The sequence below is a fragment of the Colias eurytheme genome, chromosome 21 (assembly GCF_061535395.1).
Source record: "Colias eurytheme isolate Ceu_HAF_F1 chromosome 21, ilColEury1 Martin Lab GWU primary, whole genome shotgun sequence".
In the NCBI taxonomy this organism is placed as follows: Eukaryota; Metazoa; Arthropoda; class Insecta; order Lepidoptera; family Pieridae; genus Colias; species Colias eurytheme.
In genome coordinates, this window is record NC_143000.1 from 5500025 (window position 1) to 5512446 (window position 12422).

The 12422-nt window shown below is 32.1% G+C and overlaps 2 protein-coding genes across 2 annotated transcripts in view; one reads left to right on the plus strand and one right to left on the minus strand.

The window, feature by feature from the left end:
* Positions 1–12067, plus strand: LOC149899133 (glucose dehydrogenase [FAD, quinone]-like). The gene is made up of 13 exons (XM_090114693.1): positions 1–136; positions 2690–2742; positions 5215–5454; positions 6120–6291; positions 6901–7100; positions 8006–8130; positions 8429–8609; positions 8896–9156; positions 9466–9608; positions 10073–10238; positions 10473–10683; positions 11020–11197; positions 11522–12067. The coding sequence occupies exons 2-13, from the start codon at positions 2713–2715 to the stop codon at positions 11640–11642; spliced, it is 2028 nt and encodes a 675-aa protein (XP_089970819.1). The 5' UTR covers positions 1–136; positions 2690–2712; the 3' UTR covers positions 11643–12067.
* Cap-G (Chromosome associated protein G) overlaps positions 12035–12422 on the minus strand; it is a 19863-nt gene continuing 19475 nt past the window's right edge. The window contains exon 28 of the mRNA XM_090114696.1: positions 12035–12131. Coding sequence (XP_089970822.1) covers positions 12068–12131 — 64 coding nt within the window. The 3' untranslated portion in view covers positions 12035–12067. The remainder of the gene's footprint in view (positions 12132–12422) is intronic.

Consider the following 12422-nt stretch of genomic DNA (forward strand, 5'->3'; position numbering starts at 1 on the left):
GGCACATCAATATAAACTTTAAGTTGCGCACGAGCAGTCGTGGTTGCTTGCGCGTCTTCATTCGAACGCGTACCGGCGCGGGCGCCGCGGATAAACAAAAATAAATAAAATACTGTGATAATCTATGTGATTTTAGGTACGTGCATATTTTTTTTATATTGATACTATCTTCAAGAACCTAGCTTCAATATTTTTTATGAGTGTTTATAAAGATTTTTTAATGTAGTTTTTTTTCCACGAAAATTCATAAATAATTATTGTTATAAACATTTTCCCTTTAATTTTCACTTTCTACGCCATGTTAATAATTTTATAATATTACCGACCTTAAAAATTCGCATTACAAAAATGTAAATAGCAAATTAAATGAGAATATATTAAATCACATTAGAAATAATAACCACGTTCAGTAAATATAAAAATATTACTAAGTATGACCAACATAGTTAACAAAAATAAAAGTATAATATTCGCAAAGCTATTCAAGGCGCATAAGTATGTCTCAAATTTCTTCCTGATATCATTATTTACATTATATAATTGTTGACTTTATTAATAATAGTCCGGGATACATCGCCCATTTTTGCAAGTGATTACTATCAAGCTAATTGTTCGTGAGTAGCTTTATTTTGATGAGATGCCCAATAATTTAATGTATGAAACTCTCGATTGTGGTAGCTTACAGAGGTAACAAGGATAAAAAATTTTGATTTGATGGTTCTCAAATATTTATTACGCAATTTGTAGGACAATATGTCTGTTGGATTATATAAGTATTAAATAAGTGAAAATAAATAAAACTGCTGGTTAGTAATCATTTATGATGACTTCGTTATCGATACACATTGGAAAGGGGGACTCTTTGATCAAACCATAGATTTTGTGGGACAAATATTTTTTCGAATAATTTAGATAATTATCTTGAGATTGAACAAAAAAAAAACATTCAGTTAGTAATTAATATTTGAGAACCATCAAATCAAAATATTTTATCCTTGTTTCCTCTGGTAGCTACCACAATCGAGAGTTTTGTACATGAAATTATTGGGCATCTCATCAAAATAAAGCTACTCACGAAAAATTAGCTTGATAGTAATCACTTGCAAAAATGGGCGATGTATCCCGGACTATAACACTTTTTTTTATTGACAGTCTAGAATCACGTTCAAGGTAGAGCCGGCTGCCAGACATTTTAAATATTTAATTATTAAATACGTATTACATATTTAAATAATTAATTGTTTCACACGCAACATACATTTGTGCATACATATTTTACTTCCCATTTTTGTATAATATCTATACTGTTTACATAATATAGTATATGTCTCTTCTGTCTGTCTCTTGTCCGGGTTTTCCCGCAAAATCTAATGGACGGATTTTAATAAAACTGTTCGTTAGATATGTATAGGTAACTAGCGGTCCGCCCCGGCTTCGCCCGTGGTACATATTTACGTTTTCTCTAAATAAGAACCATCCTCATACTTGAAGGAATATAATAAAAAAAGAATTATCGAAATCGGTTCAGCCGTTCTCAAGTTATGCGCTTACCAACACATTTTGGGATTCATTTTTATATTATAGATATGTATATATGTCGTCGGCTACATATGGACTATAATTAATTTGAAGGGTTTAATTTAAATTTGAATCTGAAAATAATTTGAAAGTTGCGGGCACTGCTAGTTTCTAATACCTATATGCAAAGATCGAAAGGAAAACGAAAATAGCGAACAAATGGGTAGTGAAATCTCACCATAAGTGTTCCGTTTTATGCCACTACTGAAACAAACTATGGCAAAAATATCTTATATTATTCAACATGAAACATCAATGCGGCTATGAGCTAACCAAAATCCGTTATATTTTGTGAGATGCCTGCGCAATTTCATGGTTTTCGAGGAGCCATTCAACCTGCACCATCTATCGATGCCTACAGTTGGCCACGCGTGACGAATCCTAACAAAACATTTCACTGTTACTATTCCTTGCACGTTTCTTCAAGATCACGTTCGCAAAAATCAATACAAACTCTTGACCCAAGTGTCAACTCTTGAACAACTGGTTTTGTGGTGTTCTGAATGATACTTGGATCGGTTTATGTAGGACGAACTTGACAAGAAAGCTTTCTTTACGTCAAAAGCTCATTTTAAAAAGCGGCTCTAGGATGTTCGGTACTACATGTATACTTACTGTGTACGGGTATTTCAAGGAACTGTGAAAAAAATGTGATTTGAATGATATTATTAAGTACCCAACATAAAGTTAAAAAACATAATGTGCGATCTCAAATTGGCAGGCTAGAGAAAAATGCATAGTATGCACAATGCACATAATGCGTGCGTTGGTAAAAATAGTTATTAATTTTTATTTAGTAGATGGTACTTACATACAATTACGATAATATGTGAAAAATGTTACGTATGAAGAGCTTATTATAAAAAGTTCATAATTTACATAATAAATTAGCTTTGATTGTCTTGGCATATGAACAATGTGAAAAATGAAATAGTTCAATCAATTAGATATTAATTTTTACTTATATGGTAATATCGTATGTAATTAGTGTTATATCATACAATACATGTTATATAATAATGCTTCGTTTAAATATCAAAATAGCTTTATATACGCTATCTAGGGTTATCAAGCTTGTAATATATAAATGGTGGTTAACTTTTTGTTTCAGTATATCATACATTATAGACCTAGATGTCAGCAACAATGATTAGAGCAGCGGAGGTAAGATTCTCTTTTTGATCATAAAAATCTACACAATTTTTCTAAAATTAGTAACTAGGTAGTTCATATTCTCCTGCAGCAGGAACAAATATTAGCTGATGATGATGGTGATATTAAAAATTGTCTTACAAAATTAAAATATTGAATTAAAGAGAACTTATACTTTCTCGTGAGAAATGATATGGAACCAAGCTTTTGAATTTAGTATGAGATGAAATTACGTCTATAAGAGTAAAACCACAACAATACGATTAGTTCAAACATTTTTTTTCCATTTTAGTAAAAAAAATCTCCAAAATCTTCAATAAAAACGGCTGGTAATCTATTTTGGTCGGAGATACCCAGTTTTTACATATCGATATATATAGCAGCAAAATGGGATTAATATACCTACAAATTGCATGTACGTAGTTTACTATGTAATTATGACCGTAATCAATGGGTAGGTCAAAACAATAGGTCAAACAATAATTAGAAATAGTTCGAAGAAAAAAGAAATCACAACCACATTCCTCAAATACTTTTCATTGTTATTGTCACTGTAATTACAATCATATTAACTCATTGTATTAACTATAAATTGTTGCATGCGTGTCGCGTTTTTGTATATTTAACCGACTTGCATTCAAGACTAAACTTTTTTTACATTTAACACTATAGACACATTAATTAAAATTCTCTATCATAAAAATTGTTATTATATAAATTATTTGTTAGTAAGATTTATACAAACGCATTCATGAATCTATCTTATAGGGGGTGAAATGCTTTCTATTTATTATTTTTGTAATTTAATTTCAGTAGGTATCTACTCGTATCATAGAATAGATGTAATAAATATAAATAATTATTTAAAATGAAATGACTCGTTGTTATATGAGTACCTAAGTAATTAATTAATGATTACTAGAATAATGATGCTACGTCTTGCTAGTTTTATTTAGAAAATTATATAATTGCTCTTTGCGAAGTGTCTGTCAATTTAACGAGATTATAATACAAACTTGGCACATATTAATAATAATTGGTTTAAAAATAATAATTTTAATAATATTATGATAAAAATTAAACTTAATTTTCTTTTTTATCTGCATGTATAGTGTTTTGAAGGGATTAAACTGTGTTGTATTTTATAAAGAGCTTTTCGTTTAAAGTATTATAAAAATATATTTCAGAATACAGCAAGTAGACCGTACTTACGTTGTTACCTAATTTTCATACTAAAAATTTGTAGTTATTTAAAACGATAATCGCATGAAGGTTCCTTTTTGGTTAAGCACATTATGAATCGTTATTTTAGTCTCTAATTTCAATGAATTAGACGTTTTGTCTGAAGGTTTTGAACATTAAGTTTTTGCATCATTTAGGTAGATACCTATACTTAGTTTTTTATTGAACTGGGAAATGAGATACGTACTATTTGTGCGGCCTGATTTTATACTAGGAAGTAAATCGGTCACCTTGTATTTACTCATATTATAGGGATAAAGATATAAAGCTTATAATATAGACTAAAACCGTGGGGTCTCTTTTGTAAATGTATTTTTTGAAGTGAAATTAGAAAGGCGCGTTGAGAATAAAATTTTAAGGCCGCGTCATGACAATACCATCACGTCATGGAATAAGGCGACGATTTTGGAATCTTTGAATCTTGCCAAAAAAGTTTCACTTCGGTCACGTGTGCTCGGCACGCTCGTTTTTATAGAGATGAAGAAAAATTGGAAATTCTTAATTATTATCGTAAATAGCGAGAACACAAATATTTAAGTGGGACAAAGAATATATACTTTTTATTTTTATTAATACAATAAATAAAAAAGTTACAGTGCCTATAATATGAACATTATAAAATTCATGCGAAATTTAGTCGAAACTGCGGTGTTACTTACAATATTATACCAAGGGGCGGCGAAAATGTTAAATCCGGCTCTACATAAATTTAGAAGTATTTATTTTTATTTTTGCTATGATTTAGGTTAATCATTAGATAGGTATAGATTATACCTACATATTTTATCTAACGTTTATTATAGGTTCGATTGGCATCGGGGAAGTAAGTTGTCCCGTAGAGAATGAATAGTTGGCTCTATAATAATTATAAATTATGTCACCTAGCATTTGCAATTCCGAAATCCCCAAACACTTTCGCTTCCTTTGTTCAGTCAGTGTTTGCTTCTCGATTATCAAATACTGGGCTATTTTAAATAGCATTATATTTATTGTTTTTACTATAACTTGTATGTATAATCGTTCAAATATTATATTGAAGTATGTATAAGAAATTACTATCACAATTTTTTTAGTATAATAATAAAATAAACATGTATTACTATACCTATATTATCAGTAAAAAAAATCTATTGTAGAGTCAACGAAAAGTTAAATATTTTACCTAATTGCATCCCCTAATTTAAGAAGTAAAATTCTAATTATTTATTTGTTCAGCTAATTACACAAAACACAATTTTTCAGACATGTGCATGTCCGTTGCGAGAGATAGGGCCGTCAATGGCCGGTTCCTGCGGGAGTCAATTCTTGTTATTCATGAGCATTTTGGAGTCATTCGTCAATGGTCGATGCGATCTTGTGGACCCTTGCAACCGAGTGCCAGAGAAAGAGACGTTGCAGGACAGCTATGACTTCGTGGTGGTTGGCGGTGGTACCTCTGGATCGGTGGTGGCGGCTAGATTATCGGAAAATCCGCAATGGAAGGTTTGTACTGCTTGTATATATGCAATAGGTAAATGTTAATACTATGCAGTTGTTGTGGAGAGTTTAATTATTATACGATTGAGAAATAATTATAAGATTGCTGTAAATTACTGATGAAACTAGGTATCTAAGATCACGGATTCTTAGGGCATTTTCTGACATAGGTTAGTTAGACAGGTAAGTATGTATTGACTAAAAATAGCTTTAGACGCGGACAAAGCCAATTAATCATCCATAACAATTTAACGCGTAGATCCGTTTATTGTTAGTTATACCTACACCAACACCTGTGATATATCCAGCTGTATGAAGAAAATCTGCTTTTTTAAGGAATATCTAGTTATTGTTAATAATTTATTCTTAATTTTCGTAACAGTTCTTACCAACTCTATATATTTTTGTTGTAAGAAATTCATCTAAAATTTCCAACTATTTACCATACCTATGATGCATCTCGTAGATTCCTGTGCCATAAAAACGTGTAATATTTCAAGTGTAATGTGGTTTTATGTTTTATAGACTTTATTATAATTTATTTTGCTATTATAAGATTGATAATAGCACAATAATTACGCGGAAAATCATTGCCACTAAAATAGATTTTGTTCTTCTTTGACCATTGATTCCAAACACCAATTAATTAATTATAAAATCATGTTTTAAAGGTTTTGCTAATAGAAGCCGGTGGTGATGAACCCTCTCAATCGTCAGTGCCAGCGTGGGTCACAGCTTATTGGAGTCGAAATGATACTGATTGGAATTATTATACGGAACCGCAAGAAAAAGCCTGTCTATCTAATGGTGGGAGGTGCTCTTGGCATAGAGGGAAAATGTTAGGTAATTTTGGGATTTCATTATTTACTATATTGAACATTTCAGCATTTAAGAATAACATACTTATAATCACGATTTATGATCATTAATAAATATACAACAATATGCGTTACTTTAGAAAACAGATCGCAAAAAATGTACCTTATAAAAAAGGGCGCTGTGCGGTTTCACCCATGGAAAAAACCACAGGCAAAGCAAATCATTCCATAGTTTTAAGTTTTTTGTTACATAAGCTACACAAGTGCTAAGCAGTAAGTACCTATAATAGGTCATGCATTATTTACCTATTGATGATAGGTACTAACCTATCATCAAAATCCTCATCATCAATCATCATCATCAAAATCAGTCATTGACAGTGTTTCTTGCTTGAAAGGATGCATCCAACTTCGTAAGCTTTCACGTTATAACATTAGAAGAGCAGCGTAAACACAACATGTTAAATGTTACATTATTATGATTTTAAAAGAGCAACTATGGAGTATCTTGCCGGTTTTTCTCCGTAGAAACTGCTTTCCGAATCGGTGGTAAATTTTTCTAAATTTTTCTGTATAAATAAATAAATGTTTGAATTTGTATACCAATATAATGAATATGAATTCCATATTGTAGGAGGATGTTCAGTAGTCAACGGCATGATGTACATGCGTGGTCATGCAGCGGACTACGACGGTTGGGCGGTCAACGGCGCGACTGGTTGGTCGTGGTTCGAAGTAATGCCTTACTTCCTCAAGAGCGAAGATAATAAGGAAATAGGATCTGGAGTGTCCGGACAGTACCATAATACTGGCGGGCCACTTCCCGTGCAAAGGGTAATCATCTGATATTGGTTCGCCCATATTAAATGTAATTTAGTAAATATAGAGGAACTTACGAATACACCAGAACGATTATAACATTTACTTATTGGTGGCTTAATACTTTAGATAAGCATTTGTTAAAATGTATATCAGATATTAACATCCAATACCTACTATCTCATGCTCTACAAAGGTAAAGCTTCTAAAATGAACTTTATCAAATGAATAACGTTTTATAGTTTCATTATTAAGAATAGCGAGGATATATTTCGAAATATGTATAGTATATGGAATAGTTTCGTATAGGTATATTAGGTATATCAGTTATATGATAGGTAAGAAAGTATTGTACGATGAAATTATGCTTATGTTTACAAACAAAATTAAATAAACAAGTTTTAAAATTCAATAACAATGTTAAAGGATTGTGAAAGCTACGAGAAATTTGAACAAACCGGTCGTTCCAAAAACATCTAGAACTTGAATCCTCATTACTTTGGTGATAAAATACATTAATAAATGGTCATTGTCGTTTTTATGTGATCATAAATTTCATAGCACACTTTCAATATTTTATATTGTTTGATATTATTAATCGCCGCAAAACAGGAAAAAGTGTAGCTTCAAGGAGTAGAAACTACCAAATACATTTTATAGATAAGGTAACTAACTTATATCTTATTTTATCTTATATGTTATATCGTATGGTATCTTTTTTCGTCGGGTCAATCATCAATGGGAGTCAATTCTGGGGCAGAAAATGACCATTGTTTATAAGTTAAGAGATCTTCTACAAGGTACTTCGAATTTGTATAAGCCAATGTTTCCCTGGTTAGGTTACTGGCCACTGGGCAACCTATATGAAAAAATGAATCGGATGTACATTATATAATTATTATCTATGTCTTTATTTGCAGTTCCGCTATGCACCTCGCTTCGCTCACGATGTGGTATCGGCTGCTATTGAATTAGGTTATCCACCAACTGGAGATTTGAACGGGGAAACTACCACCGGATTTACCATCGCACAAGCCTTTAATGAGTAAGTATTTTATAAGAATCGACAGACTAATTGAATAGGTATAAGTGTATTTATGTGTTCAGAGTCCAGTCAGGATCATAACTACTTATATGGTGGTGTGCAACTTCTATAGGTACCTAGATAAAATCGCATATAATATACTTAGAAATATAATGACCTAATGTTTTTAAACGTTACGTTTTAATAAGTAAATTGATTCTAATTTGAATGACAATGTACCTACTCAAATAAAAATAATTTTAATGGCCTTTTAGAGAAATAATTTATAGAAAAATAAAATATATTTGAATTATTGTAGCAATGGAACTAGATACAGTACGGCTCGCGCATACCTCCGACCAGCAGCGTATCGGCAAAATCTTGATGTCATGCTAAATGCACTGGTGTCGAGGGTTACCATAGATCCCGGCACGAAGCGAGTCACAGGAGTGGAGTATGTTAAGAATGGAGAGACTAAGGTTATTGGTGTCACGAAAGAGGTAATTTATAAATCACCTATCTACTAATGTGTAATAATATAACATATTTTAGCATGATATGGTTAAGTACCTCTATTTTATGTGAAAAAATAGAAATATTATTCTATTAGCTTAGGAGGATAGGAGTGGCTAAGCTTTTTTGTCCCATCCGAAATAAAAAATTCATACTGAAACATTCATAAAAAACGCAACATTTCTTTACCGTTCAGTCTAAATTTATCACATATACCCGCATGCAACCAACCCAGGTCAATGTCGTATTACTTTCAGCTCCATTTCTTTCTAGGTTATCTTATCAGCTGGCACCATGAATTCGCCACAAATACTCATGCTATCTGGCATAGGACCTCGACAAACGTTGGACAAGTTCAACATACCTGTTATCGTGGACCTTCCTGGAGTTGGTCAGAATCTTCATAATCATGTTGGAGTAACGCTGGACTTTACTTTGACGAAGGAACCAGATATTCCAGAGCTGTCATGGGAAAGTGCTATGGAGTATATGTTGGAGAGAAAAGGACCGCTTTCAGGAACTGGTTTGTCTCAGGTAAATTAACGACTTTTATTCACTATATAATGTAAAATAGACTTGCATGAAGGATAATTAAGAAAGACGTGGAAAGGAATACCGACCGCAATTAAACAGGACATCACTGGGCAGACTTTTTTGTTTATAAAATTGGGTTAAAATATCAACATGATATTCTTGATGTCATGACAACTTACAGCAGGCTAATAAATTACTATAAAACTATAAAATATACCTGAATGTTATAGATACCAACATTATATTTAGGTATGTTCTGGCACGTTATTTAGTTGACATACTATAATACTTCATGCTATTTTGGTTCAGCTAACGGGCATGATAAACTCCCGCCTCTCGTCAGCGGGCGGGCGCCATCCTGACATCCAGTACTTCTTTAGCGGCTACCACGCGTCCTGCGGTGACGGGAACGTGGCGAAACCGGAGCAGATCGCCAATAAGAGGAGGATATCGTAAGTGTAATATTATGTTATGTCTATACTGAACTATAAAATCAGTAAGGATTTTTAATTATTTTTAGTAGAGATTGTGTGTGTGTGATCTTCGAAAACAGTTTAATAGCAAGAGAAGATAGATCTTATGGGACGATATATGAATGCGATTATTTGTCATGCTGCATGCAGTGCAAATTTAGGAAATAAAATCAATGTAGGTGAGCGTACTAAAGTTTTGTTTTGTTAGAAACCAGTTCAGTGTTGTTAATCAATTTTTCAACAATTTAATGCTCTATGGACTGAAATCTTTACATAGATATGAAAATGATATGCAAAATTCAATTTAACACAATAAAATGCGAAATAGTTATTATATGCTACAAATAATTTTTGAACCAATCAACCTTTATAAACCTATAGGTATAGATGAAATGGTTTGAATGTTTGTATGCTATAATATGTGTAATATTTTTTTATTGCAGAATATCAGCAGTAGCCCTACAACCACGCAGTCGAGGCTACCTCACGCTGCAGTCAGTGGACCCGACTCAACCTCCTCTGATGCAGCCCAACTATTTCTACAATGAACACGAGCTTAATGTGCTTATAGAAGCTGCGAGAACAGCATATCGTCTGGCTAATACTACGGTATATTTGTTTTTTTGTTAATTTTGTAGATATTTTATTATATTTTGTTAATTACCGTAATTGAAGTTCATAACAAAACTCTCTATATCGAAAATATTGCAAAAAATTCGATAATTAATAAAAATATTGCACTCACCTAAGTAAAATTAGATGTCAAGATTTCCCTTTTTGATTTATCTAAGATTTATCTATAGGTACAAAGAACGGTCACATACTTTTAAATCTTTCACTTAGATTCTCCGCGAAAAATACGGCATGCAACCAACCGAAGGATACGGGCAGGAATGTCCTGGTGGCGGTTTGAACCCCACAGACGATTTCTTCAGATGCTTGGCACAACAACGCACTGCTCCAGAAAACCATCAAGTGGGCACTTGCAAGATGGGCTCTAATGACGATCCTATGGCAGTTGTTGATCCTTCGCTTAGTGTGTATGGTGTTGAAGGTAATATGAAAGTACTGAATGTAATAATATCATGTAAAATGAGAAATTTCTTAAATAGATATCGTAGACTAGGTTTCGTTTCGGTTGTATAAAACGAAGAATTGTGAATTCTTAGATCTTTACTATTTATATAGCTTGATAAAATCGATCTCCTTAATGTTGATTATTATCCAATATGTTTCGTGACTATGAGTGTAACACCCTCTTTTACATTGAAACGACCGCAAATAATCGCGCCTACTATTAAAAAAAAAAATAATTATTATTCAGAATCTAACCAGAAATATAAAGGAAGTTTACAATAGAATAACTCATTTTACATTATTTTGTATCCAGGTCTGCGAGTAGTTGACGCATCTATAATGCCAACAGTACCCTCAGCGAACACAGCCGCTCCCGCAATCATGATCGGGGAGCGAGGAGCAGAATTCGTTATCACAAGGCATCAGAGGTTCAAGAATAGATATGGCAATGATAATGTTACTAAGGGAGGAGCTATTAATAATGATGACAGGTGAGATAACATTAGCTAAATAATTGGCTTTCGACGATTAGTGAATCTTCACTTAAAACACCATCTTTATAATGTCCATATCTGTATGGCAGTTAAAAATAACATAGCATCCAAATATTTTTTTTTTTACAATTAGATTTTTTATTACCGGCCGCCATTTAGTCCAAAAATAAGTAAGACATGTACAATGAATATACCTTTAATAAATGTACAAAATTACTTATTTTAACCCAAAAAGTTGACTAAATTCCAACTCCGATAAAACGATTTTAAAACTAAAATGAATTATGAGCATACTAATTCAAGTTGTATTTTAATCACCAGGTGGCGTAAGTGGGACGACAGACCGTGGTCGTGGAATAAGAATTGGCAAAACTCATACAAACCGCAAGATTGGTACCGACACAATCGGGTTAATCACGTTAATCATCAAATTTCTAGATAAAATGCCGATTTATATGTAGAATAAATATAAGTATTTAATATTTAATTGTGAATCTGATAAGAAAACTATTATATTTATTAATTATATAAAGTTATTTAAATCATATAAGTATGCCAATTAGATGATCATTATGAAAAATTTATTAAAATAGATGAATTATGCACGCAAGAAAAGGGCATGACATGTATCGATTATTTTTTTTAGATTTAGTACAAAACTGTTATTAAACATGTGGTCCAATGTTAACCCCACAAAATAAAATTTAAAGCGTTCAATTAAAAATTAAGTACAAGTATTTGAGTATTGGGTTACTTTTACGGGAAAGTATTGAACCACAGTTATGTATAAGTAATTAAAAGGTTACTTATAAGTTATTAGTAATAAAAGAGGTATTATGAAAATAAAGATAATTTAATATGCTAAAATTATTTCTTATTTGTACGTTTTCCTTTCCCTTTTGGAATTATTGGTTCTGGTTCAGAATCCGATCTGTAAAAACAAAATTATATTGTAAGTTTGTACAGCTGCTAAAATATAAAGGTAACTATTAAGCAAATAAGCTGCATGTTTCAGTTTCTGCTAATTAAAAATTATAAGAGATTGGGTGATTTATAATAAACTTCAGTAGGTTCTTTCATTTATGACTAGATGTGCCCCGAGGTTTTACCCGCATTTCTCCGCTCCTGTTGGTCTTAGCGAGATGATATATGTATAGCCTTATAGCCTTCCTCGATAAAAACCGAAAAATTTTTCAAATCGAACCAGTAGTTTCCGAGATCA

What these genes read in the sequence shown, in the direction of transcription:
- LOC149899133 (XM_090114693.1), top strand. Translation starts at nt 2,713, where the DNA reads ATGTCAGCAACAATGATTAGAGCAGCGGAG. An exon ending in CAATGATTAGAGCAGCGGAG is followed by an intron (nt 2,743 to 5,214) that starts GTAAGATTCTCT and finishes ACAATTTTTCAG; the next exon opens with ACATGTGCATGTCCGTTGCG. An exon ending in ATCGTCTGGCTAATACTACG is followed by an intron (nt 10,239 to 10,472) that starts GTATATTTGTTT and finishes TCTTTCACTTAG; the next exon opens with ATTCTCCGCGAAAAATACGG.